This window comes from Sorghum bicolor, chromosome 1, assembly GCF_000003195.3.
Source record: "Sorghum bicolor cultivar BTx623 chromosome 1, Sorghum_bicolor_NCBIv3, whole genome shotgun sequence".
Classification (NCBI taxonomy): Eukaryota; Viridiplantae; Streptophyta; class Magnoliopsida; order Poales; family Poaceae; genus Sorghum; species Sorghum bicolor.
In genome coordinates, this window is record NC_012870.2 from 27,534,015 (window position 1) to 27,561,066 (window position 27,052).

The 27,052-nt window shown below is 50.8% G+C and overlaps 2 protein-coding genes across 8 annotated transcripts; both read right to left on the reverse strand.

Moving 5' to 3' along the window:
- On the reverse strand, positions 608 to 4,547 carry LOC8057787 (protein RRP6-like 2). 6 transcript variants are annotated; one of them, XM_021465566.1, is made up of 10 exons: positions 4,100 to 4,547; positions 3,855 to 4,013; positions 3,663 to 3,742; positions 3,509 to 3,559; positions 3,274 to 3,379; positions 2,943 to 3,025; positions 2,803 to 2,848; positions 2,329 to 2,646; positions 1,947 to 2,216; positions 1,450 to 1,846 (listed from the first exon to the last, which is right to left on the reverse strand). In XM_021465566.1, the coding sequence occupies exons 3-10, from the start codon at positions 3,722 to 3,724 to the stop codon at positions 1,835 to 1,837; spliced, it is 948 nt and encodes a 315-aa protein (XP_021321241.1). In that variant the 5' UTR covers positions 3,725 to 3,742; positions 3,855 to 4,013; positions 4,100 to 4,547; the 3' UTR covers positions 1,450 to 1,834. The 6 variants fall into 6 exon arrangements, with proteins under 6 accessions (XP_021321238.1, XP_021321241.1, XP_021321250.1 ...); XM_021465575.1 differs by having other exon boundaries at positions 2,329 to 2,498; positions 2,601 to 2,646; positions 3,663 to 4,013; positions 4,100 to 4,545; XM_021465563.1 differs by lacking the exon at positions 1,450 to 1,846 and adding an exon at positions 608 to 832 and having other exon boundaries at positions 3,663 to 4,013.
- On the reverse strand, positions 4,998 to 14,953 carry LOC8057788. 2 transcript variants are annotated; one of them, XM_021465551.1, is made up of 5 exons: positions 14,738 to 14,953; positions 14,483 to 14,662; positions 13,861 to 14,376; positions 6,172 to 6,206; positions 4,998 to 6,075 (listed from the first exon to the last, which is right to left on the reverse strand). In XM_021465551.1, the coding sequence occupies exons 3-5, from the start codon at positions 14,252 to 14,254 to the stop codon at positions 5,230 to 5,232; spliced, it is 1,275 nt and encodes a 424-aa protein (XP_021321226.1). In that variant the 5' UTR covers positions 14,255 to 14,376; positions 14,483 to 14,662; positions 14,738 to 14,953; the 3' UTR covers positions 4,998 to 5,229. The 2 variants fall into 2 exon arrangements, with proteins under 2 accessions (XP_021321226.1, XP_021321221.1); XM_021465546.1 differs by having other exon boundaries at positions 6,172 to 6,212; positions 14,738 to 14,951.

The window sequence follows — 27,052 nt, forward strand, 5'->3', positions numbered from 1 at the left end:
TGGTCGGAATTGACGAGACGAATCTTTTAAGCCTAGCCAGTCCATGATTGGACAATATTTGTCAAATACAAACGAAAGTGCTACAATGTCGATTTCCCAAAAATTTTTGGAACTAAACAAGGCCCTGTACAAAGAAAATATAAGGTCATAACTCATAAGGCCATTTGTAGTAGGAAAGAGTTGGTGTCCATGCAAAGAAGTATCATTCTTGATCCACTCTCAGGTTTACTCATGCTTGGCATTTTGCTGTTGTTTTCTGTTGTGGACCAGACCCTTAGACTATATCTCTATAAAAGTGTGGAAACTGAATATACTTCTTGGTAGCAATACATGTCCAGGGAGCTCTTGTAAATGTTAATGATATGAAAATGTTTTAAAGTGCTATTTTGTCAATTTCTTATGCCAACTTGCATAAGGAGATATTCTCAGTTCGTTTGTTCATTTCATTTGCAGCTTTACAAGGCGGCATTAGACAATTGTTTTTAGATGGACGACTGGGGGGTGATAGAGTTCTCCATAATGAAAAGCATTTTGACTGGCAAGGGAAACAACCGTATGCATGTCATTTGTGTTTTTAGATGGCACTGTAGTGACAACATGAGCAATATACTCAACGATAGTCAATGTTAGCAAGAAAGTTAAAATAACTTATTATTTGGGATGGAGAGGGTAGACATAAGAGATCTCATGAAAATTTTGAATTTTGATGCTTACTAGCTTTCAATCTTATGGTCTAGGATTTTCCCGACAGTGCCACTGACGGTGGTGAGTTCCTTGGCGCCCGAGGTGCCCCCGTGGTAGCATCTGTGGCGAATCCGATGCTGGGTCAGACCTGCACAAGCCATGTCATCGAGGCCGTGATAGTGATGGATCGATTAGGTTTGACTCATGCAAACTATTGTTGTAGTAAAGAGTAGATTCAGTGGCTTTTGAGCCAATTTTAGACCTATACTGAAATAATTTTCAGTTAAAATTGGAAGCCAGACTGTTTTTCTTTATGTTTCATTTACCAAACATTTTTTGTTTGTAGCAAGGCATGATTTTATTTTTTTCTTTGAAGATTTAATTCAATTTCACTTAAAAGGAATTTCTTACCATATGTTTAGTTACATCGTGCATGTTGAGTGCTAAATGGTAACCAATTAAGTTGTAGGAGTAAATGCTAAGTCTTATGCAGCAAAGACTAAACTGTATTTTTTAAATTTGCATATTTGAATATTACTGTAGCATTTAGCACAGACACTATACTAGTGCCAATAGAAATCAGATTTTGTTAAGTTTGTGATTTTATATAACAGACTAGGTAGCGTGCTCGTGTGTTGCTACGGGACAACTAAACTTTGGCACCAGAAACACATGGATCACATGATAAGTGACATTTAATCTAAAAGGCAAAGTTCGTGAAATTAACACCGTCATAGAGAGTGCGACAAAAGCTTACAAGCTCTGTGATGTTGCTAAGATAATGTTTTATATCTGCAAGAAATTTCTGATATCTATTTCTTTCATGCGCCAATAAATCCACAAATAAATTTCACCGCATCTTCGTACCATTCTTCGACTATATATGTAAATATTAGTGCCCGTCACATGGATAGTACACATGTCTTGAAAAATCTCTTATAAAATCTCCATATCAAGGTTGGAGTATATATGTAAATATTAGCATTGCATGGTAGCGGCACGGCCTCCCCGTGTCGGACGGTGGTAGTGGCACTGAGGTTGAGTGACGTGGCCTTCCCATTGTCAGGCGGCAGTGACAGAGCTAGAGTCGAGCGGCACAACATCACAGCATCAAACACGGTGGCGCTGTGACCTGGGAGCGATGCTTCGACTAATGTAGTGCCTAACGTTTAAGTAATAAGCTTTACCTAAGCCTCATACATAATGCAGCGATATAAATACAGAATAAATAAAAAAGATTCAGATGTTGCATATTTTTTTACCTGCTGATGTATATTATTGCTCAGGACATCCTTATTCACTAGTCTGATCAGGCCTGACAAGGTCTCAGAGGTCTTAACTGAGGATATGGTTTGAGTTTTATCCTCTAGGTGGATGCTGCTGATCAAAGCTGCTTCACTCATAAAACCAGCCCCACTGCCAGAAGCAACATTGATATTTGCAGACTGATCAGATGAATCAAAATTACTCCTATCAATGTCAGCATCCAATGGAGTCACTTCATCACTGGCCTGACCACTTTTCAATGCCAACTGCAAAACAAAACAAAAAAGCTTCAAAAGAAAGCTCCAGGTCCAGTGCTAGACTCAGCACATTCCTAAAACATTCAAAGACTGAAATCAACCTAAGTTCAACCTAACAAACCTGTTCCAGCCGTTCCTTTTTTAGTTGCTCAGCTATTCCTTCAAAGGCATAAGAATACTTAAGTGCATTCCAGACAGTGTAAGCAATTAGCTCAAGATTGCTCTCAACATATGGACATTTTGATTTCACAATTCTTTTCAAATGTCCAACATCTGTAGGCATCTGCTTTGCTTTTGAATTAAAAAAAAGGGGTGGCGGAGTCAGCGAAGTCGCATATCTAATTTTGCACCATAATAACAAAAAAGCCTTATTTGGCAGTATATAACCAGTACTTTCGTCTTCCTGACGAGCTATACTATCTCTCCACTCATGTAGAGCCTAAATGTAGGGAGAAGAGGATATATGAGATGCTCATTATATATGCAACATTTCAATAGAAAAAACTGAATACAATAAAATGTCCTAATATGACTTTACAAAGGTCAAAATATTGAATGCAGAATGATCATGAGAATACATAAAGTATGTTCTTACAGCAACAACAGCCAGCTGTTTTGCATCCAGTTCATGTTCCTGCAACCTGTAATAATATAGTTCAGTAACATGATATGCACATAAAACTAATTGTTTACTATAGAAGCCAGTTAAGGAACTGAGGGCAGCAGCATACGAACCCGTATATGTGGAGATAGGACGTATCTGTCAGAAGCTCCTTCTCATAGAACTGTAAGCAAATTTCATTACTGCGCTTATGGACCTGCAGTAACCCAAACTCTCATTAAAACACACACACACATACACACACACACACACATCAGGACATGCAATTTGATACATATGACAGTCCAATAACAATCGATTCAGTTCAGGAACCACAAGCAACAAAGAGATCGGTGCTAGATCTAACTTCATTCAAAGAGGTGACAATATCAAACTGCATATTCTCTTATGACCTCAATACATAAGATGGGAACCAGAACAAAAACAATACTTTTTGTACTGTACCTCTAGAAGAAGATCATTTTCAAATGTTGACTCCCTCTGTAGTCTCTGTCTCATTAAGTCATAGGAATATATGTACAGCAGATAGTGTGTATCTTCTCTAGCATACCTGGGCAGAAGTGAAGTCACTTATACATAACTGATGGCAAGTCAGCAATAAAGAAAAGCAAACGAAAAATATATCCAACACCAAACACAACAGAAAAAAAATTCAGAATAGGGTCTATACGCACAATACTTGATCATTTCATCAGGAAGTGGCCTTGACCTCCAGTCTGCATTTTGATATCTACAAGAAAAGGCATGCTTTAATCAGAGACAATAAAATCCCATTGTAGATGCATGGGAGGTCAGAGTGAATCTTTGTAGATTTATTGGATATAGAGCCATACTCCTTCTTTGCTGTCACCCCACAAAAGTGAAGCAATAGGTGCTCAAGGCTGTTTCTCTCCATCTGTAAGACCCTTGAAGCCTGATTATGGTTAGAAAGAAAATCAATCTTCAGTCTATTAAACATTAAAAATCAACGCGCAGGTGGGGTGAGCTGCAGCGGCGGGACGGCGAGCACGGCTGAATGGACTTGCTATGAGTGCACGGTGGCTGCAGTATTCACAGACGAGCGATGACGGGGTGGGTTGGTGTCACTGGAGTTGTCGGCCATGGCAGCAGCGTGGGGTGCTCGTCGCCGATGAGGGCCCGACGAAGACCTGGTGAGGGGACCGATAAAGACCTGAGCGCCTGACCTGCGACAGTGGCAGAGCAAAGCGGCGGGATGCGGAGGGCGGCGGTGTGAAGGGATAGAGGCAAATCTCATGGGTGGGAATCGAACCTTGGAGACACCCTCGTCCAGGGAGGTGGCCGCGGGTCCGACGGTGCTATCGTCCAGAGAGGGGGTCCCTCTCTTCCATAGATGGCCGCGACGGGGCTCGTTGCAGCGACTTTGACGGCAGTCGAGAGGTCGCGGCCGCGGCCGAGATCGCAGCGCTCGCGCAGATGTCAGCGCCCGCGGACGACACTCTCACGGACGGCGCTGGCGTGGACGTCAGCGCCTGCGGACGGCGCTCGCGCAGACTTCCAGGATAGGGGCGCTTTCGCGGACGTCCAGGGAGGGGATCGACGGCGCTCACGCAGACATCTAGGGAGGGGATTGGGGCGCATGGATCGACGGCGCTCGGGCGGACGCGATAGGAAAGGGAGAGGGGATCGGGGAGGGCGCGGACACGATAGGAAAGGGGAGGGATCGGGGAGGAGATCACGGTCGCCAGGCTGTTTCCTAGTAGGGAGTACGCGGACGCACGCACGGCGAGGGCAGGACGAAAACGATTGTCGCACGAAAAAAATGTCCATCTTCTAGTCTTTTTAGTTGTAGGAGATTGGGTCGATGAACCCTCCGAGTCTATTATCGAAACTCTAGTAAATGATGTAACTATGTTTGAGAATCAATAAAGTGCACCGCATGGCTTCAAAAATAAATTTCAATTTCCCACCTTAATTTCCTCTATCAACTCCCACCACTAATTCCCATTCTCCTTCCCTTTAGTTGTCAAAAACACTCTAACCTAAAGCTATTTAGTTATTTGACAAGCCTCGTAACTTCGAAGTTTTTGCAAAAATTATTGGGTGCACATGCGTACACCCATGTCCCTTTACTGGATCCACCCCTGGTTTCATAGAACTGGCTGAGCAGTTATAGAGGTCAGTTTACCAGCGATTTCCAGCACATACAATTTCATCTGGAACAGATTCAGCCCATAAAAATAATCGGTAGAGACCTAAGGCCTTTATGCACAGATAGCAACCCTGATAACTGATGATAGATAAATTTAGTCAGCTACACAGGCATATCTATGTCATTTCCTAGCTGGACCATTACGCCATGAAAACATCCGTAAGTATACATAACCTTGCAACCATAACAATGCGAGGTCATGAATATAACCTACTGAGTGCATTAGGAAGTTACATGTAATCATTTTTTGATGTTTCAGCCCAGTCTTTGCTGGGCTCTCCCTTCGAAGATGCATGCCTCTTGTGACCACTCCGACTCAAGAGCTTGATGCTATTTGATCTTGGTATCTGTACAGCCCCAGCAACACAATCTCCAGCATGAGCACAGCTCCAAACTCGAGAAGGCCCTTCCCCTAGTGAACGTAATCTTGGGAATCCATTTTTTAACCTGCAAATCGACCACTGCTCGGTATCTTTACCAGCCAGCTTGTCACACACAGGGCAAGGAGGGTCATGCTTCTGCCCCTTGGGAGTGGTCCGCTCTAAACACTCAGCATGGTAGACATGGGAGCATGGGAGAACACCAGCAACTGGCAAATCTCCAGTGCGTACAATTCTACGAGAACCCCAAGGTGACCTCTTTGTCAGAAGCTTCTCACAGAGGTCACACCTTGTTTTCTGCATTACATTATTAGGACGCAGTGGTCCAGCTTGTCCAGCTTCAGGTCGTTCTGATAAATCAGTAAGATCCATGCTACTTGCGGCACTCCAATTTCCTGACTCCCCATGACTACCACTACCATAGTCCATGGGACCTGGAAAGCGAAGCTCTCCTGTTCCGTTGAATTCAGAGCACAGAGGATTGTTGGACCTTGCGATGGCAACAGGACTTTGAGTTTCTTGTGCTTCTGGTGCATGTTCTGGAAATGAAACAGGGTGGATTGGCTTTGAAAGGAATGATCGACGACTTGGGAAGTTGCGGGGCGTTGATGTGTATGATTTAGGTACAATATCATATTCACTTCCATCAGAGCGAGAGGAGGTGGAACCACCACTATTCTGTTGTCCTGACATTACCTACAAAAAGAGGATAAAATTCAGTCCCCTGAAGCCTGGAGCCCTGGAGCAAGACATGAATATTACTACAACATGAACACCTAGCATATTGCATACCTCTGACAATAATAAAGCACCAATAGGCTCAGCAACTGAAACTGCAAAAATAGTCCAATCAATAAAACTGAAGAAAATTTTGCATGCACATGCCCATACATATAATAAATGCCCAATTAATATAACAGATCTCATTGTAAAATTCTTTGGAAAAGGTTGCACACACCCGCCCATAGCTATGTGCACACACAAATTAAGGTGATGACAAAGTGACAGTCTATCATTGTTTTATGCGATTCAAAAACATTATAAATGCTCATCTAGTAGAAAAGGACATACAAATGACCATGCACAGAGAACTTGAACCACATGGTAAAAGCGCAGATGACAAAGAATATTACAGGGCACAAGATACTCTGAGGAGAGATGGAGATAATTTAACCAGAGTAGCAAATTTGCTATCTTGTACCCATGCTGACCACTAATGATTGAAATTACGACCATATCACGCCATTCAAATTAGGGCTGTTCATGGTCCGGTTTAACTGGTTTCTGGGTAAAACCCAGTCCAACCCGTAGAAGATGTTGTTGCACTGGCGGTGTTAGAAGAGTCAAGGACCTATTGGGCCTTAGCCCATTAGGGTTAATTAGTCGCTTGCTTAGGGGTCAAGTAAGTCTTGCTTGTAAGTCAAGTAAACCTCTCTATATAAAGAGAGGAGATATATCAATCTAATCAAGCAAGAAATTAGAAGGAAATCCCTTTTCTCTTGTCAGCCGCGGGCAGCACCCCGCGGCTGGCGTTCCCATCACCCAAAACCCTAGCCTCCTCTCTCGCTCTCACCGCCGCCTTCCTGTGAACAGTACCCGCGGGCACTGTTCACGCCATCAGCCGCCGCTCCTTCGATCCCAATCCATCTCCCTCGATCCCCAGCAACCACATAACATCTGGTATCAGAGATCATGGCTTCTTCCGGGACCACAGCCCCTGGCGTTCCGCCCTCCAAAAACGCCCCGCCCGGCGCCGGCGCGGTCGTGACAACCTCCGCGGGCGCCCTGATCACTGCCACCACGTCGCCGCCGGCTACGTCCTCCACACCGCCAGCCCCAATGCTGGCCATCCCTTCCGACGCGCTTACGGCCTTCACCAGCGCCATTCAGGGCCTCCAGAACCAGATGGCCCTCATGAGCTTCCAGATGGGCGATCTGGCCACGCGTGTGTCGGCCCTGGACGGTCGGGATCTGCCTACAGCCGCGCAGTTCCCACAGCTACCGATGTCAAGCGCGGGTCATCTTCCCTCGCTGCAGGCACCGTCCTTACCGCTGGGCGTTCATCCATCTGCCCCGGTTCCCATCCAGCAGCCATGGATGCCGCCCCCTCCATCGATTACGTCTTATGCTCTAGCATCGGCGATGGGGCTGGTGCACACGATGGCAAGCACTCTGGCGGCCACGACAACGGTTGCTCCAGCACCCTCCACCAGCGCTGTTGTCCTCCCCGGTGTATCAACCATCCAGCATCCATTCACCGATGGGATCTTCTATAGGGGTGCCAGCTTCCAGCAGGTCCGAGATGAGGGCGAGATGCTGCAGCAGACCGAGCAGCCGATGGCGACGGAGCTGACAGGGAAGATGCTTCGCTGCCAGGTGTCGGCGGCAGTGCAGCTGCAAGCTGCTGTGCGTGGCCTCCTTGCACGTCGGCGGGTGCAGAAGATGCGCGATCTGCCGCTGATTCAGCCCTGCACCTATTTGCCGCTGCGTCGGGGATTTTCAGAATGTGGTTCCGCCCACGGGCAGCGTGCATGCTGTTTTTCCCGCGGGTGGTGGACTCAAAGTCTTTGGCGTCGGCAGTTGGATGCCCTATGCTCTTCTATGTGCGGTGCAGACCAGCAGCCGTCCAGCAAGGAGAAGGCATGGTGTCATCGGTGGGAGCGCACTGCCTAGCGCCGCCATATTCCGCCACCGACCACCGCGAGGGCGCCTTCGCTGGTCCCTGTTGCGACCACTTCCTGGAGGCCACACACAAGCACATTTTTCATCCAGATGGTCTCCATGGGATCCAGGTGGATGGTGTCCGCCTTATGTGCAGGGGTTAAAATCATTCTTGGAGTTTGGACTATTTGGAACCATCGTAATAGTTGTGTTTTTGATGGAGCGGCCCCGAACCTTGCCAAAGCGCTCATCTTGGCTGGCGAGGAACGCCGCCTGTGGTCTATGGCTGGGGCTCGAGGGCTTTCTTTCTTGGCTGCCCTCCTCCCTGGTAGTTAGAGTGTCTAGCTCAGTCGTGGTCTTCTTATGTTTTGGTGTCTCCGGCTCGAATGTAATCCTAGAGTCTGTTTGTGTGGGTGTGTGTGTGTGTGGGTTTGTGTGGTGTTGTATGGGCTCTTGCCCTTTTTTCTCTTCTTAATATAATGAAGCGCAGCTCTCCTGCGTTTTCGAGAAAAAAAAATGTAAAAGGCTTGTTTTTAGGTGTTATGTTTGTGTCTTGCGGAGTCATTCTTAGTGTCGTCGTTAAGTTGCAGCTCGAGGACGAGCTGCATGTCCAGGTGGGGTGTAGTGTTAGAAGAGTCAAGGACCTATTGGGCCTTAGCCCATTAGGGTTAATTAGTCGCTTGCTTAGGGGTCAAGTAAGTCTTGCTTGTAAGTCAAGTAAACCTCTTTATATAAAGAGAGAAGATATATCAATCTAATCAAGCAAGAGATTAGAAGGAAATCCCTTCTCTCTTGTCAGCCGCGGGCAGCGCCCCGCGGCTGGCGTTCCCATCACCCAAAACCCTAGCCTCCTCTCTCGCTCTCACAGCCGCCTTCCTGTGAACAGTACCCGCGGGTACTGTTCACGCCATCAGCCGCCGCTCCTTCGATCCCAATCCATCTCCCTCAATCCCCAGCAACCACATAACAGGCGGTTTGGAACCAGCGGGTTCACGGTTTCCATGGTTAACCTCAGCAAAGAATGTTAATGCTGCAGCCCACAAGCAGTCGTGCTAGGAAGCCATCGACGCCGACACACGAGCCGAGCCGAGACTCCTAGATGGCCGTGGCACACCAGCAGCCTCGTTACCGGACTCAGACGCCATCGATGTTGCCCTCTCCACTTCAGGCCAACGCTCAGATTGCAAGATTTTGATTGTGAGATTTGGAGAAAGCTGAGTAGATGGAAAAGGAAGATGCGCACTACGGTCCTGCCGCAAAGGGATGCCCAGAGGGGCGCACTACGGCACTCCGGGCACCCGATGCCCAGAGGGGTGCGGCGTTCCTAGCACCCGATGCCCAAGGCCACAGCGCTCCAGCTGCCAGCCAGTCGAGGCCACAGCGCTACCTGAAAAAAAAAACTCGACCAGGGCGGTTAAGACTTAAGACTGCCGCCACAGCTTTCAAATTAAGAAGAAAGTACCCAGCGAGAAAACCCCCGACCCCCCACCCCACCCAAAGCCCAAGGCCCGAGGCCACTACACTCCCGCTGCCTGCCACCCGAGGTCATGGTGCTCCTAGCACCCACCGCCCTGGTCTCTGACATGACCTCAAGCGATGTTTGTGCGTTTGCGACCGGCGGCGGCTGTTCGGTCAAATGAGGAAGACAGGTAAAGTCGAAACCAAGTCGAACCAAACCAACCCGTGCGTGTCTCCTGGTTTGTCTTGGGCTGGTTTTTGGGTTGGGCCAGTTTGTAACCGGACCATGTACAGGGCTAATTCAAATAATGTCACATTCTTAAAGAAGAATAGATTTTGCCAACTCATTTGTAATTCCACTGCTACCGTATTGGTACAGGAACTACTTTGCCTTAAAAAAAAGGTTATCGAGAGTCGAGATAGCTTGAATGGTTCAGACAAGAAAGAAGGAGCAATATTGATCAGAGGCATATGTATATAAAATTTGGATGTTTAATTTCTTTCAGTGCCATATTGTAATCACAACTGAATAGTTAATAAATTGAGAAATATGGAAAGATTCGGACTGATCAGCAACCTTTTCCGCATAGATGATACATTACCAACCATTTCCATCCCTAGGCACAATGGCACCCCATTCTCCGTTTTGGTCTCCACCAGACCCAGCACGGCTTATCCTAGGAGTCTTAGGTTTGGAAACATTAGGTTGAGATAAGAATAGGAGATTGAGTTACAATTGGTCTGTGAAGGGAAGATCCAATCTGTAAGAACTGTATTCCTACTTGTCTTAGGAGTCAAGAAAGAAATGGAGGTGTTAGATGTATATGTTGTGCATGTATTAAGTCACTAGTGTAGGGTGTAGGGCGCTATCTGAACCTTGTACATCTCCATATCTTGGCCATTCGGCATTGGAATACAGCGATTTGCATTTCCTAACAGGAGGTATCCCCCCTCCTTTCCCTTTCGTCTGTAACTGTAACCACCGGTTGCCACACTGTTGGCCTCCGATTCCTCACCCACTGACCTTCTTTGGCTACAATGTAGACAATGTACCACACACCAATCAAGCTCCTGACAACTAGATAAAAGTGACACAGACCTTACCCACCTACAGCTCTGAGATGCTATGACACAGTTTAATTAAATTGTAATAAGTGTATTGTTTGTCATTTATGTTCACAGCCTAACAGCCCACAACAGCCATAGAAGTATGGAAGCAAGAGAATAGTGTCCTTTCAATAGAAAATCTTCAATATTTTCTTTTTATCTTGTTTCTATATCATAAGAAACTGGTATTATTTGTAGGAAGACTTTTATCCTTAGCACAGCATTAAGAAAAGCAGTTAAACTACACTCCACCAAGTTAAGGCTTTCCCTCCATATTCCCTGTCACAAGTCATGTACAGCATCTATCACAGGCACCATACCTAGAGTTTCATAGAGCTCATGGAAGGTTTATAATTTTTACCTCCCATCACTAGGAACACTCATTTCAGGGGCAATGTTCAGTCACCTAGCACCAACTAATTAGAGCTCAGACACACTGGATTGACTTAGCTTGTTCTCAAAGAATTTTACAGTGCATATGTTTCTAATATATAGATAATGTAGCTGCTCAGTGATCACATTGGAATGCTGGATCAGCCTAATCAATTAAGCATGCAAGACCCAATGCATCACAAATGTCAGTTGAAATACAGGTAATATAAGCATTGAGCATAACATAACCACGGTGCATATTCAATCAAAAGGCCAAACAATTCAGAATGGAGCCATCTTGAAAAACTATGCAACCAGCCATCTGCAATCTAGAACTAAATCTGGAAATATACGATCCCAGCTATAGCATTAAAATTTGCAAACAAAATTTATCAATCCACATTTGCACTCCCAAATTCTGAAATCCTAAATTAATATGATGTACTGCCTCCAGTTACAAACAAGTGGCATTTTGGACATCTACATGGTGTCCAAAAGACAACTTTGACTATGTTTTTTTTTGGTTATAATATATTTGTAACACATAGCAAAAGTATATTATATCGTATCATTTTCAAATACAGAGACTCCAACATGTTAAAACTAGTTTGAAATCAAAGTTTAGAATGGCTAATTTCAAACAACCAAAAACATTATTTACTTGCAACCAATGTTTTCTGGTCGGCTGGTCGATCCTGGTCGACCTGGGACCGACCAGGCGATTAATCGCGATTAATCAGTGACCAGGTCGATTAATCGACCCTGGTCGTCCCCCTGGTCGTCCCTGGTCGTCCAGGCATATCAGCTGGTCGACCTATATATATACCTCTATATATACACTATATTATACACAATAAAGGAAGCATCAAGACTGCATTACTGTAAACCAACATTCCTCTTCATCTTCAACTCTTTTTGATGTAAACCAACATCTCCTTCTTAACTATTTCTGGAGAACTGGGACAACCAACAGCATCTCCATACCCCCCACATATCTGCCCAGTCAAAAAAGCCCAAAAACAGAGCACACAACCTGGTCGTCCATGTCCTAATCGGACGATTAATCGCGATAAGTGGACGACTAATCGGACGACCAGGTTTCTGGTCGACCTGGTCGGGTCGGACCTCCTAATCGAGCACTCCTAACCGACCAGGACGATTAATCGTGATTAATCGCGATTAATCGGACGACCTGAAAACATTGCTTGCAACTGGAGTATTAGTTTAAAAATACGCTATAGCATTGGTGAGAACCTGTAAAATGGGCAAATCAACCAAGCAGATCAATCATTGATGCAAGGGTCCACATCATCTTAATATAACTCATAACATTTGAAATTCACGCCCACATCTATTTTAATGAAATGATATGCAGCTCTCCTGCGCATTCAATTAAAAATCGAACATCTACAGCAATCATGAATCATGATCACTAGTCAATGGTCAAATCCAAATTAATGCTACTGTAGAACTGATTTGAGATCAATCATTGTCATCATGAAAAATCTGCCAGTTGATCATGATGGAATTCAACTCCAAATCTGATAGGTTTGCAATCATATAATTGAAGATTCAAAAGTCACTCAAAGTAATACACAAAATTAAGCTGCATATAATGATATAATCAATTTAGTAGTTAATTGTGTCACTCAATAAACTTTTATAGACCCTTGTTCACACTAAGACATAAACAATACATATCAGGCCAACCAGCAGGAAGGCTGCTACCTGCTAGTATTTAGAGCATAACCAGATTTGCAAACTCAAATTATTTAAGGGACAAATAAGGAACATCTGCATTTAGAATTGGTTGAGAAAATTATTGTTTTGTTTGCATTTGTTTGCTGAAACAATTTTTATTGCTAATTAAATGATTAAAAAAACAGTTGCATAGATGAAGCATAATTTTTAGTCAAATATACGAGGATCATTTAAATGCTATTCCCTGCGTTCCAAATTATATGTTGTTTTGGCTTTTCACACAACTTTTATTATGCACCTAGATATACACTATGTCCAGAAAAGCCAAAACGGCTATGGAACACAGAGAGTACATGGGTATTGCACTAGATTGGAGTTCATATTTATTCTGAGTTGCTGACTGTTACCAAATGGCAATCCTGTTGCACATAATGGCAATGATGGTATGCAACTAATAGCAATAGGGAAATGTAATGTTATGTAATTTGGAATGACTATGGTCCCAATAAATCAGGATCAATTTGTCAAGTTCATGCGTTTCTCTTGATCATCACCCAAGAAAAGAGGTACAGTTCATGGTGTTGTGAAAGGGCATGGCCTTTGCCCTGTGGCAAATTTACTATGAAATATAATTTTGCTGCATTCTGGAGTGATTGATACTTGATAGAATCATGTGGTAGCAATTTTCATTGGGCTGAAAAGAAAAGGTGATTTATCTGTAGCCCTTATAAAACAGTAACTTCTAGTATTCTACAAAATTTTTGTTTGGGATGACTGTTAAAACAACAAGACAAAAACTTTTTTTTTACACCAACATGCTATATAGCTGGTGCAACAGACATGGTTTCTGAGGCATTCTGGTGCCCTGTGGCACTGGTGATATGCCTGGACGCCTAGGCGATATGGCATAACTAAAACCTTATGGAGTCCTGTGGCACCTAGGGAATGCCTGGCTCAACACCTAGGGAATGCCCGAAGAACCATGGCAACAAATATATTAAAATCAAAGAGGAATAAACAGAAATTTAAATTTATGCATAGTATAGAAGGCAAAAATAAAGTACAGATCTTGGGTTTGAACAATCTTAAACATTCTTAACCAAAGAAATATAAAAATTACAAAAGCAGCTGAAAGCCTGAAACATCAAAAAGGACATAGAAGTACTACTCCAAGGCACATACCTCTCATGTATTCATCAACGCTAGAATCTTGCAGCATTGGTAGCATAATATGGTGGTTCTGGAAGCTGACATCTGGGCTGTTGAGATACGAAATGGCACCCTCAGATGTAGAGTAGCGGTGATCTTGTGGAAGCTCATTCCTCTCCCAGCTCCTACTAGCCCCTTTACTATTTGATGATAGTGATGACCCATAATTCACAGCGACCCCGCTATCACCATGGGATCCATAAGACAACCCTTCCGAGTTGATCCTGTACTCCCACCCCCTAGACAGAGGTGGAGAAAAGCCAGCACCAGTCCGCCAGGGTGGGTCGCTGCGGCTAATAGAGGACCAATCCTGGCTTGCTGTGCTAGCCCCATGTGGCCGTGCTGCCACGCAGCATAACGAACCCATCCTACTAAAACTCTAATACAGCACCCTAAGTAGTATGTGCATTCATTCCAAGGTTTTCTTGCTGCACATCCAACAGAGCATCCCTATTCAGACAACATGGGTGGCCTCCTAGCTGTTTCAATCTGTGAGGCAGGGTAAGCGACTGATCTTAATTTCAAAGAAATTCTGTCTAATATCCAAGAGACCTTAAAAGAAACAAGAAATGGCATGAAAAGATCCCAAATTTACCACTATGTTAGATTTTTGCCATCACTGCTGCTAAGTAGGACTGAAATGCCCCTGACCGTGGCTTACTGGTGACGCCTGTTCGTCGCTATTCTCGGCTCCCCCCAGCGGCCAAGCTTCCCCCACCGCCCCTCGCTCCACCACCTCCAGCACAGCACCGACCCCACGGACGGACGGCGCAACCTGCCACGGCCACGAATCACGAGTGAGGGTGGGCGGCGACCCATCTAGGGCTAAGGGGAGGGGAGCGACCCAGACCTGCTTGTTGTCCCAGTGCTCCGGAGTAGCTCAGCGTGGTGAGGGTGGGGAGCGTTCCTACTGGAGCAGGAGCAGGAGCAGGAGCAGGAGCGGCGGATTGAAGTGGAGTGGAGGTAGCGGATGGAAGTGGAGTGGAGCGGACGGGGAGGGAGGGAGGTGAGGCGCGACTGGCGAGGAATCGGGCTCAAACCAGGCAGTCGACCAAGGGGCAGGAATGTCATTTTTTTTATGTGCCTTTTTGAGGAAACAAGTAACAAGTGGCGTGTTTGCTTCACGGCAACGGTAGTATCAATGATGTAGCCTAGATCATCTTACGCAATATTACCATAAATTATACGTCGGTGTTTTTCATCACGGGTCACACCGACGAGTGAATTTGTATGCGTGCTTCCTTTCCCAGATGGTGATGCAAAAAGACACACAAAGATTTATCCTGCTTCGGGCAAGAGAAGGCCCTACGTCCAGCGGGGGGAGAGAGTTTGTATTATTCTGCACCTAAGTGCTTGTACAGAGGTGAATATAAGCGTGATATGGAGTAAGGTGGAAGTTCTACTGCGTATGGGTGTAGTGTTGCGTGATGTCTTGCCCCCTGTGTTCGCTCCCGGGCCTCCCCTTTTATAGTTCCAAGGAGAAGCCCAGGGTACAAGTATAGGTGTCAGAGTAGGGGTCGATAGAGGCATGGCGCGTGGACCTACTCGAGGCCTCCGTACTGGCGTGGTCTCGAGCCGTCTCGTCCTGGTAGCTTGATGATGATTATGCGTGCCCCGGTATCCTGCTCAGTGCGCCGTCTTGGACTGGTTCGCCGGTTGCACGCCTGTACGATATAGAGGCGGACACGTCGGAGTGGTCGCAGAGTTGTCAGTCGACGCCCAACCCTTCCCCAAGAAGGAAACATGTCTGGTCGAGGGTCGGACGCCTTGTAACGCCCTGGTATCCAGAGCGCTGACCTTGAATGTCTCGAGATGGTCCTGATTAGACGTTCCATCCCTACTTCCCGCGCCCTGACACGCTCTGGGTTGTTTGGTGGGGAAGGCTGCAAAAAGAATGACGGGACGGGTGCCTGTTCTCCATCACGCTTCCCGCGACTGGCGTGTTAGGTGAGAACGCGACAGGCGCATTAAATGCCCTGGTTCCCGTGCGCGCGTCAGGCGGCGGGCGGCGTCCTTGCGCTCGACGGCTCCTGGTTCGCTCGAGCCTGTTTCCGTATTCGACGGTAGCTGGCGCTCGAGCCCTGCTCGATTCGCCCGACGCCTTTTCCGTCTTCGAGGCTGCGGTCGTCGATGACTATACGTATGACTGACTAGAGCGTCGAGTTGAGGGCCTCGATCTGCGTACGGGTAATCTCATTATGTGCATTAGTTAGGATACCCCTTACTGATACCCTCGACAGTAGCCCCCGAGTCTCCATTTGAGCGCTGGCGCTCGAGTGGAGGCTTTATTTCGCGGTCGAATTTCTGTGGGGGCGCACGAGCGACCCCGCGGGGGTAGCCCCCGAGCCCTTGGAGGAGTTTTTTTTGACTCCTTCGAGGGTTACGTTGCCTAATTTGCGAAAACGCTGTCGATACCAGTGGTGGAAGGTTCTGATTGGCTCGCTTTGCGCGGGGGTTTCGATGTGCTCTCGATAGAGCGAGCGTCATCCACCCCAGATTGAGCTCCTACGGGTAGTCCAAGTGAGAACCTGTACCCCTTTCGAGGGGGTCAGCTGTAGCCCGGAGGCGTTCTCATAAAGCGGGGTCGACGTGGTCGGGGATGCTGGTCTCGTTTGATAGAGTCCAGTGGCTCGATGCCTCCCGTCGGGGGGATTCCTCTCGACTGTCTCTACCCTACCTTGGACATCTCCAACGAGTCTCTGAGACGGGCCTCGATTTTCGACCACTCGCTGGAGATCCCTGACTCTGGTGCTCGAGATCGGCTGTCGAACCCTTTCGGCGGGTCAGCCTGCGACCTCTCAAGGCTTTCATGGGTGCATTCCTTGGCTTACAAGGGATGGAAGAGGCCACGACGGTTCGCCTTTTTGCCCGTTGGGCACGCCTTTTCAGGCGGGAGCCGCTGTGACACGGTACCGGCGCAGAATTCGGAGTGTCCCGTCTGTGAGGAGGAAAAAGACCGTTAGGCGGCGCATTTACAGGGGGAGTTACCTCATTTAGTGGATCTATCCGTTGGCGGGTTGCTGCCTATAAATACCCCGTGGCATCACCGTCGTTTCCCCTTCTGCCTTCTGTCTTCATTCTTGCCTTAGCCCTCTCGCTATCTCACACGCGTGCACCCCCTCGAGCAGTAGCGAATCCACCCTCCTTCCGTCCAAGATGCCTGTGAGACTCGTCGCCGCCGACGACTGGCGCCCGTCGTTGATGACAGAACGTCGGTTGTTGGAGCTCGAGAGGGAGGGTCTCCTGCGCCGTCGCACATCGTTGTCATCGCCGGAATGGATCGCACCGGCGGCGGACCACCGGGAACCCAGGCCGCCCAAGGGTTACGTGGTTTCTTTTGCCAAATTCCACCGCCACGGCTTGGGTGCTCCGCCGAGCCGCTTCATGCGGGCGCTCTACCACCACTACGGGGTGGAGCTTCAGCACTTCTCCCCAAATGCCATTACCGTCGCGGCGATCTTCGTCGCGGTGTGTGAGGGTTATTTGGGGATGATGCCCCACTGGGAGCTGTGGCTCCACCTCTACAGGGGCGAGCTTTTCAACGCCCCCGCTGGAGCCACCAGAGTGAGGAAGCCCGTGCGGGCCGATTGCTTGATCCTGGTGCTGAAGACGGGGAAGACGGAGAGGCCACGTGAGTACATCCCGGTGGGGTTAACGTCGAACCACGCCGGGTGGGACTCTCAGTGGTTCTATCTGCGGAACGACGACGGCCTTCTTCCTGCCTACACCGGCCGCCTAATCACGGAGCGCCCGGAGAACTGGACATACGGCGTCGTCCAAGTCCACCAGTCGCAGCTCGACCCCCTCCTCGACGCCCTGAAGAAGTTACGCTTAGAGGGCCTGTCTGCCGCTCTCATCCTCTCGGCCGTTCATCGTCTGAGAGTTCTCCCGCTGATGTCTCGGCCGCTGAGGATGGATGAGATGGGACCCGGCGTTTCGTCCCGGGACCTCGAGGCATACCGGATGTCCAACGAGGCTTTGGCGAATGATGAAGCCGCGGCCCGGGTTAGGGCGGCCGTTGCCGGTGAGTTCAAGCCCGAGCACGTCAACGGCTTCCCCATGAGGCCCGATGCGGGCTCGATTGACCTGGTACGTTCCTTTCTTGTACATGGCTCTGATTCTTGATTTTTTTCCGATCCCTCTTTAAACTTGCCTTTGTTCTAGTAGGGACAAATCGATGTCCGGTCCTCGAGGCCTCCAGTAAAGGAGGACGAAGTCGACCGTGACAAACGGCGCCAGTCCGCCGAGAAACAAAAGTCCGCCAGGGACTCTGAGAAGAAAGGGAAAAGGAAGAAGAACCTCGACCGCCAAGCGCTAGAGGCGCGTCGGGCTAAATCTAGGCAGAGGGGGGAGCCTGAAGAAGAATCCCCCAGTGAGGATGATGGTGGGGACGGCGATGACGACAACGACGATTCCGAGGGGATGGCGTCTCGCCTCGACCGGATCCTCGAGGGTTCGCCTCGAGGCGACGTCGTCGCCCCGCGGATGGGAGCGCCAAAGGAGGGGACAGGCGGATCTCACTGCCCCCGTGCTGACACCCCTCCTGCGCCCGCGACAGGTCGGGCCGCCCCGCGCCCCCAACCTCCCCCTACACCAAAGGCAGGTGTCCGGGCTAAGCCCCAGGCGACGGGGCCGTTGACCCGCGGTCACGCCGCGGCCTCCGAGAAGGGAGAGACCGGCCGCAGGAGCGCTAGTCCCGGTGCTCGCCCGGCGGGAGACGCCGGGCCAAGATCAGCGCCTGCCCTCGAGGGGCCTGGGGCCTTGACGCGGGGTGGCTCGAGGCCCACCGGTCGAGGTACCGGCAGGCGAGCTGTTCTCCCTGTGGGGTAAGTTCTTCAACGCTGTGATTCTTATTCTCCTGATTCTTTGCGTTTTCTTGTATAACGGTCTTCTTTATGACCGTTCCTCTTTCCTCAGATTGAAGCGGACGCTTGAGCAGGCCCAGCCTTCAATGGCGAAAAGGCTCAAGGTGGGAGCGGCCTCCAAGAACTCAGGTTAGCAGCTTATTCATGGGATTTGTGTTGTTCTTACGTCGGCCACCATAGTGACTGACCTTTGTTTTGCGTTCTATAGGCTCCTCCGACCCTCAACCACTAACCGGCACCGAGAGCATCCCACCCCGTCCCCTGGCGGGTGAGCCTGCCCCGTCGTCGCCAAAACAAGCCGAGGCGCCTCGGCCCTAAGGGCAGGAGGGAGCCCCCGAGCCTCCCCGATCGGGGGTCGAGGGGGATCCTATTACCATAAGTGATGGGTCTGGTGGTGACGGGACCTCGAGGGATGCCCGTCCTACGGACGAGGAGGCCCCGACCTCTCTTGTCGCGAGACGGGCGCCCTGGCCTGCCGGTCTCCGCTCCATCGAGGAGCAGAGGAAGAAGGAGGAGGAGGAGCGGGAGCAAGAGGTGCGGCGGCAACTGCAGGAGCAGGAACGTCGACCGGAGCCGCAGGAGCTCTAAGAGCAGCAGCAGCAGGGGGGCCAGCTGCTGGCAGAGCCGCTTGATCCGCCCCAACCGGAGCTGGAAGTGCCGTAGGAGCCTGGAAACCAGGAGGAGGGTCTGCCGGCTTTTGGACCTCCGACCCCGGCGTGGCTCTGTCCGGGGGCGCCGGCCGCGATCCCTGCAGAATCAGGGCGGGCGAATGGCGTAGTGGCGCTCGCCTGCATGATGCGCACTCCCGCTGACCCTGATTCTGAGATCAGGAGGACGATCTACGGTATGGACGGGATCGCGCCGGGTTTCCTCCGGGGGCGTCGATCGTGGGAGGAGCGCGTCCCCTCCGAGGAAGATGAGATCGGGACGTCGGAAGGCAGTGGTGGGAGCAAGACTGGGACGTGGAAGACGGTGGACGACGACGGGCGGTTCCCCTCTCTCGTTGACCTGTTCCTGCGCCACGGGGGGTCTCTCGAAACCGTCGAGGAGCTCATCCGAGGCGTCAAGGCGCGCGCCGACCAGGAGATGGAGAACTGGTGTCCCGACCGGATCCGCATCCGGGCTTCCACCGACCCGTCCGAACCCAACATCTTTTTGGACGACCGGAAGGAGGCGGAGAAATGGGAGCACGTCGAGGAGCTCCGCCTGTGGATGAAGCACACGGTGGGGCTCCTGTCTGATGTGGTTAACAACTGGCTCGCGTCGGCTTACTTTGTAAGAGTCTTTTAGCCCCTAATCCTTATAGAGCATTTGGTTTTGTGTGCTAACTGCTTGACTACCGGTTCGTAGGATCTGAAAGAGACCTCCCGTATCAAGTCGAGCTTCATCCACGCCACGAGAGGCGGCTGGGAGCAGCTCCCCATCCTCAAGGACCAACTCCTAGAGTCACAGGAGAAACTCCTCAAGGCTTATAAAGAGCTCTTGGCGCTCGAGGAGGAGAAGAAGGAGAGGGAGGCTGCCCTGGCCGAGGCTCGAGAGGCCTCAAGGAAGGCTGTGGAGGAGGCCGTGCTGCTGAGGGAGCGGACTCTGGCGGTCGAGGAGGCCGCGTCTAAAGCCTGGGAGGAGGCCCTGTCCTACAAGAATGCCATTGCTGACCTGGACAAGGAGAAGGGTCTCCTTAAGACCGACCTGGACTCCATTCGAGAATCCTTCCAAAGGATGAAGGTGGAGTGTGTGAACAGCGAGATTGCCAGGAGCGCCGCGGAGGAAGCAAAGAAGAAGGCCCTCGAAGACCTCGAGGTGGAGCGGGCTCGATCCCGCAGCCTCTCCGACGACATCGATCGTCTGAAGGGGGAGCTGCTGGAGAAGAATGGAGCTATTGCTCAGGCTGGCAAGGCGATCGAGGATCTGCGTGTTGCCAACACTAAGCTAGCACGCTCCAACAAAGAGATCGAGAGAGCCAACACCAAATTAGTTGGCGAGAACACAGCTCTGGAGGAGAGTGTCCGTGGTACGTTTCTATTGTCGGATTTTCTTTTCAAGGTGTGCTTGGTTTTATCTAAAGTTTTTTGCATTGGCATTCACAGGGCTTAAAGACGAGCTCTTGGCCGCCCAAGTCGAGGCTCGCAACGCCAAGGCCCAGCTCGAGGGGGAGGTTGCTTTGAACCGTCGACTGCGGACGACGATAAGCGATCTCTCGATCTCTTGGGAGGTCGAGCCCGCGGATGAGTCAAAGGAGGAAGCTCGAGGCGACGCGCTGGTCGATCAGCTGTGCTACTTAGGCGCGACGCTGAGGGATCAGGTGCGGGACGCTCTCCATATCGGGGTAAAGCGGGCAATGGTAGTTGTCTGCTCGGGCTTTTCCTACGATATGGAGGTGGTGTCTCATGGCTTCGTTACCGACATCTCCAAGACTGACGCGGAAAACGAGGAGAGGCTCCACGCCTTGATCGACGACGCGGAGGTCCCTGGGGAGAGGCTGGCCAAGCTATTTGAGCCCGAGGTACTTTCCCTTAAGACTAGCTCAGGCGCAGGCGAGGGTGGTGAGGACCGTGATGTGGACTAAGGCCTGCGAGCCTGCTTTGGGTGCCTGGGGCCCCTTGTATAGTACTCTGTTAACTTGTCTTTAAGTTATGAAATGTCTTTAAGTGGTTTCTCAAATGTTTATCTGTCTCTCCACTCGAGGCTCCTCTATTTCCCTTTGCGTCTATGTTTGTATTCTTTGTTTGGTCTTTTGTTTAAGGCGATCTCGATTGCCTTAGGGGTGAGGGAGCGAGTAGAGTTTCCGTAGCCCGGGGGCGTAGGAGTTCTCAGGCTCGTCGTCTCTCGACCCTTACGGGGCTCGAGGTGCCTCTACTGTTCGACCATACAAGATTACTTGATAGGAACGAAAGAGTTATTTGTTTTTTCGACGCTTAGGGGGGGCACCCCCTTACTAGCCCCCGAGGGGGTATCGACTATGATGGGTCATAGTTGGTACTCCCTTCTAACGTCGAGATTTGGACTTGTGAGAAAGTAAATTGCTCGAGGGGAAGACCTTATTTATTCATGCATTCATTTACAAAGCCTTGGTACAGAAAGTACATGGGCATATAAAGCTTTGAAATTCTAGGGGTAGAATCGACGTAGCTGTTCGATGTTCCATGCGTTGGTGAAGATCGCCCCTTTTCATCCGCGAGCTTATATGTCCCCGGCTTGAAGACCTCGGCCACCACATATGGACCCTCCCAAGGTAGAGTCAGCTTGTGGCGTCCTTGATTGCTTTGCCGCCGTCGTAGGATGAGGTCGCCCACGTTCAAGTCCCTCTTGCGCACGTGCTTGTCGTGGTAGCGTCGAAGTTTCTGCTGGTATCTAGCAGAGTTGAGGAGGGTCATGTCTCTAGCTTCCTCGAGTTAGTCGACCGCGTTCTCTTGAGTCTCTTTATTTGTTTGCTCGTTGTATGCCTTGAGTCGAGGGGATCCATACTCGAGCAGGTCCGTTGGGAGCACAGCCTCAGAGCCATAGACCATGAAGAATGGGGTGTATTTTGTGGCCCTGCTCGGTGTCGTCCTTAGGCTCCATAGGACCGAGGAAAGCTCCTCGACCCATTTCTTGCCGAATTTCTTCAAGCGATTGTAGATCCTTGGTTTGAGCCCCTGCAAAATCATGCCGTTGGCACGCTCGACCTGGCCGTTAGTTTGAGGGTGGGCTACCGCAGACCAGTTCACACGGATGTGATGGTGATCGCAGAAGTCCAAGAACTTCTTGCTGGTGAACTGAGTGCCGTTGTCAGTGATGATGACGTTGGGAATCCCAAACCGGTGGATGATGTCGGTGAAGAAAAGGACGGCTTGCTCGGAACGGATATTGGTGATGGGTCGAGCCTCGATCCATTTGGAGAACTTGTCGATGGCCACCAGCAAGTGGGTGTACCCCCCTTTCGCCTTTTGTAGAGGCCCTACTAAGTCGAGCCCCCATACCACGAACGGCCACGTGATCGGGATCATCTGGAGAGCGTGGGCAGGCAGGTGCGTCTGCTTGGCGTAGAATTGGCATCCATGGCATGAGCGTACGAGCTCGATGGCATCAGCTACGGCCGTTGGCCAGTAGAAGCCTTGTCGGAAGGCATTCCCTACGAGGGTCCGCGGAGCAGCGTGATGGCCGCAAGCCCCCGAGTGTAAGTCCTCGAGGAGTTTTCGGCCTTCTTCTATGGTGATGCAACGCTGCAAGACCCCCGTCGGGCTTTGCCGATACAGCTCTTTGTCCTCGCCGTAGATTACATATGATTTGGCCCATCGAGGGATACGGCGGGCCTCGGATCGATCTTCTGGTAACTCACAGCGGATTAGGCAGTCGAGGAATGGCGTGCGCCAGTCGAACGGTCGACCGGGACGCTGTTCCACCTCTGTTACCTCAGCTGCCATCAGTAGCGTGTCGATGGCGTGGGTTTGCTGGGCAGGAGCGGTTTCGACGCCAGCCCCCGAACCCAAGTCGACGGATGGCTTGTGAAGATCCCTTGACAGCGCGTCAGGTGGTACCGTGCCTCGAGTCGACGCGATTTTGGCGAGTTTGTCGGCCGCTTCGTTGTAGCGTCGGGCGACGTGGACGAGCTCGAGGCCATGGAACTTGTCCTCGAGTCGACGGACTTCCCTGCAGTACGCCTCCATTTTCGGGTCGTGGCAGTTTGAGGCCTTCATCACTTGGTCGATGACGAGCTGGGAGTCGCCTCGAACGTCGAGGCGTCGGACTCCTAACTCGATGGCGATCTTCAAACCATTGACGAGGGCCTCGTATTCTGCAACATTGTTGGACGCGGCAAAGTGAATCCTGATGACATACCTCATATGAATGCCTAGGGGCGAGATGAACAGCAGGCCGGCCCCAGCTCCTGTCTTCATGAGGGAACCATCAAAGTACATCGTCCACAGCTCCGACTGAACCTGGGCCGGGGAAAGCTGGGAGTCTGTCCATTCCGTGACGAAATCCACCAGGGCTTGCGACTTGATAGCCTTACGGGGCGCATAAGTGAGAGTCTCACTCATGAGCTCGACCGACCACTTGGCGATTCTTCCCGTGGCCTCCCGACTTTGGATGATCTCGCCCAGGGGGAAGGACGAGACCACCATGATGGGGTGGCCGAGGAAGTAGTGCTGCAGCTTGCGTCGGGTGAGGATTACGGCGTAGATCAGCTTCTGGATTTGGGGGTAACGTGCCTTGGTTTCCGAGAGCACCTCGCTGATGAAATAGACCGGCCTCTGGACGGGCAATGCGTGCCCCTCCTCCTGCCTCTTGACCACCACAGCTGCACTGACGACCTGGGTCATCGCGACAACATAAAGGAGCAGCGGTTCCGCAGGTTGAGGTGGGACCAGGACTAGTGCTGAGGTCAGTGTTTTCTTTAGGTTTTCGAGGGCTTCCTCGGCCTCAGGGGTCCAAGAGAAACGCTCGACTTTCTTCAGAAGTCGATACAGAGGCAACGCCTTTTCTCCCAGTCTCAAAATAAAACGACTTAGCGCCGCTAGGCATCCCGTGACTCTCTGTACGCCCTTGACGTCTCGGATCGGCCCCATTCTCGTGATGGCCGAGACTTTCTCGGGGTTGGCCACGATGCCGCGTTGGGAAATGATGTAACCCAGGAGCATGCCTCGAGGTACGCCGAAAACGCACTTCTCGGGGTTGAGCTTGATCTGGTTGGCGCGCAAGCAGCTGAAAGCGATCTCGAGGTCCTAGATTAGGTCTCCCCGACGCTTTGACTTGACGACGATGTCGTCGACATAGGCCTCGATCGTCGACCCTATGTGCTTGCCGAACACGTGAAGCATGCATCGCTGGTATGTGGCTCCCGCGTTTCGAAGCCCGAACGGCATGGTTATATAACAATACATCCCAAAAGGTGTAATGAAAGATGTCACGAGCTGGTAAGACTCTTTCATTTTTATTTGATGGTAACCAGAATATGCATCAAGGAAAGAAAGGGTTTTACATCCTGCAGTAGAATCAACAATTTGGTCAATACGTGGTAATGGAAAAGGAACTTTCGGACATGCTTTATTTAAACTCGTGTAATCGACACATATCCTCATTTTCCCATTCTTTTTCTTAACTAGTACAGGATTTGCTAACCAGTCGGGATGGTGAACCTCCTTGATGAATCCGGCCGTCAAAAGCTTTTGAATCTCCTCGTCAATGATCTTGCGCTTCTCCTCGTCGTAGCGGCGCAACTGTTGCTTCACTGGCTTGGAACCGGCTCGAATTTTCGAGGAGTGCTCGGCGACCTCCCTCGGTATGCCCGGCATGTCCGAGGGACTCCATGCAAATATGTCGGCGCTCGCACGGAGGAAGCCGACGAGCACAGCTTCCTATTTGGGGTCGAGGTCGGCGCTGATCGTCAGCGCCTTGCCGTCAGAGCCGTTGGGGTCGAGCGGGATCTTCTTGGTCCCTTCTGCCGATTCGAAGCTGCCCGCGTGGCGCTTGGGCTCTGGAGTCTCTGTGGCCAGGGCCTCGAGCTTTGAGACGAGCTCAATGGAACTCTCGACTGCTTCCCCATACTCAACGCATTCGACGTCGCACTCGTACGCGTGCTCGAAGGAGGAGCTGACGGTGATGACGCCCTTGGGACCGGGCATCTTCAGCTTTAAGTAGGTGTAGTTGGGGATGGCCATGAATTTGGCGTAGCCCGGGCGCCCGATGATGGCGTGGTACGTGCCCCGGAACCCCACCACCTCGAAGATGAGGGTCTCCTTTCTGAAATTGGCCGCCATGCCAAAATAGACCGGTAGGTCGATTCGGCCCACCGGCAATGCCTTCTTTCCTGGTACGACACCGTGGAAGCCACCGGCGCTCGGCTGGAGCCGCGCCCTGTCGATGCCTAGGAGGTCGAGGGTCTCGAGGTAGATGATGTTGAGGCTGCTGCCGCCATCCATCAGCACCTTTGAGAGCCGGGTGTTGATGATGATGGGGTCAACGACGAGCGGGTAGACACCAGGGGCAACTACCTTGTCGAGGTGGTCCTCTCGATCGAAGGTGATGGGGGTGCTCGACCAGCTGAGGTACTGAGGCACCGCCATCCTCGCCGCGAAGACCTCACGGCGTTCCCTCTTGCGCTGCCTTGTGGTCAACTGCGTCGAGGGCCCACCGTAGATCATGTAGCAGTCGTGGACGGCAGGGAAACCACCATCATCCTTGTCGTCCTCCTTTTTGCCGCCCTTCTCTTTCTTTGGGTCATCGCGCGCGTCCTTCCTAAACCCCAGACCGTCGAAATGCTTTCTCAGCATACGACAGTCCTTGAGCTTGTGGTTGGCTCCTCCCTTATGGTAAGGGCACGACTCTTCTAGCATCTTATCGAAGATGCCCCCATCTAGGGGGCTCGAGGCTTTTTGCGTTCCATGGTGGCGACGAGATCGTCGTCGAGGTCTTCCCGTTGGAACGGCCGAGTCTTCTTCTTCTTCTTGTTCTTCTTTGGACCTCGACTGGGGCCCTCGTCATCGTCGGCGGGCTGCTTGCCTTTCCTTCCTTCACAGCTGAGGAAGGCACCGACCACTTCTTCTCCTGCCGCGTAGTTGTCCACCACGTCCATCAGTTCATCGACGGTCTGTGGGCGATTCCGGCCTAATTCCCGCACCAAGTCTCGACTGGTGGTACCAGAGACAAAGGCCAGGATGACGTCGTGGTCAGGGATGTGCGGCAGCTGGGTGTGTTGCTTTGAGAAGCGTCGAGCGTACTCTCGAAGAGTTTCTCCCGACTTCTGCTTGCACTTGCTAAGGTCCCACGAGTTCCCAGGTCGTATGTAGGTTCCTTTGAAATTACCCTCGAAAACTCTAACCAGATCGACCCAGTCGTGGATCTGATCGGCTGGAAGCTCCTCGAGCCACCAGCGGGCGGTGTCGGAGAGGAAGAGCGGCAGCTGTCTGATGATGGCTCGATCGTCTCCTCGAGCACCTCCCAGCTGACAGGCCAGCCTGAAGTCTGCCAGCCACAGCTTTGGTTTGGTCTCATCGTTGTACTTTGCGATGCTGGTCGGGGGTCGGAACGGGCTGGGCAGCGGCGTGCTGCGGATTGCCCTACTGAATACCCGTGGGCCTGGTGGCTCTGGAGCCATCCGGTCCTCATCGCTGTCGTACCTCCCGCCACGATGGGCACTGTAACCGCGCTCTTCCGCGTCCCCGTACCGACGGCGTCGATTCTCTTCAATGTCACGTCGCGCGTCGTGTCGACGCTGATTGTCGACGGAGAGAACGAGCGTGGTCTTTTTCCCTTGAGGGGGTGGCTGCTGATGGACTGACACCTCCTTTTCGTTTTGGGCTGGCTCATCGCGCTTTTCG

What these genes read in the sequence shown, in the direction of transcription:
- LOC8057787 (XM_021465557.1), bottom strand. Translation starts at nt 3,787, where the DNA reads ATGTTTAATAGACTGAAGATTGATTTTCTTTCTAACCATAATCAGGCT. An exon ending in AAAATGATCTTCTTCTAGAG is followed by an intron (nt 3,026 to 3,273) that starts GTACAGTACAAA and finishes GGGTTACTGCAG; the next exon opens with GTCCATAAGCGCAGTAATGA. An exon ending in AACAGCTGGCTGTTGTTGCT is followed by an intron (nt 2,647 to 2,802) that starts GTAAGAACATAC and finishes CCCTACATTTAG; the next exon opens with GCTCTACATGAGTGGAGAGA.
- LOC8057788 (XM_021465546.1), bottom strand. Translation starts at nt 14,254, where the DNA reads ATGGGTTCGTTATGCTGCGTGGCAGCACGGCCACATGGGGCTAGCACA. An exon ending in CGTTGATGAATACATGAGAG is followed by an intron (nt 6,213 to 13,860) that starts GTATGTGCCTTG and finishes CTATTTTTGCAG; the next exon opens with TTTCAGTTGCTGAGCCTATT. An exon ending in GTGCTTTATTATTGTCAGAG is followed by an intron (nt 6,076 to 6,171) that starts GTATGCAATATG and finishes CTCTTTTTGTAG; the next exon opens with GTAATGTCAGGACAACAGAA.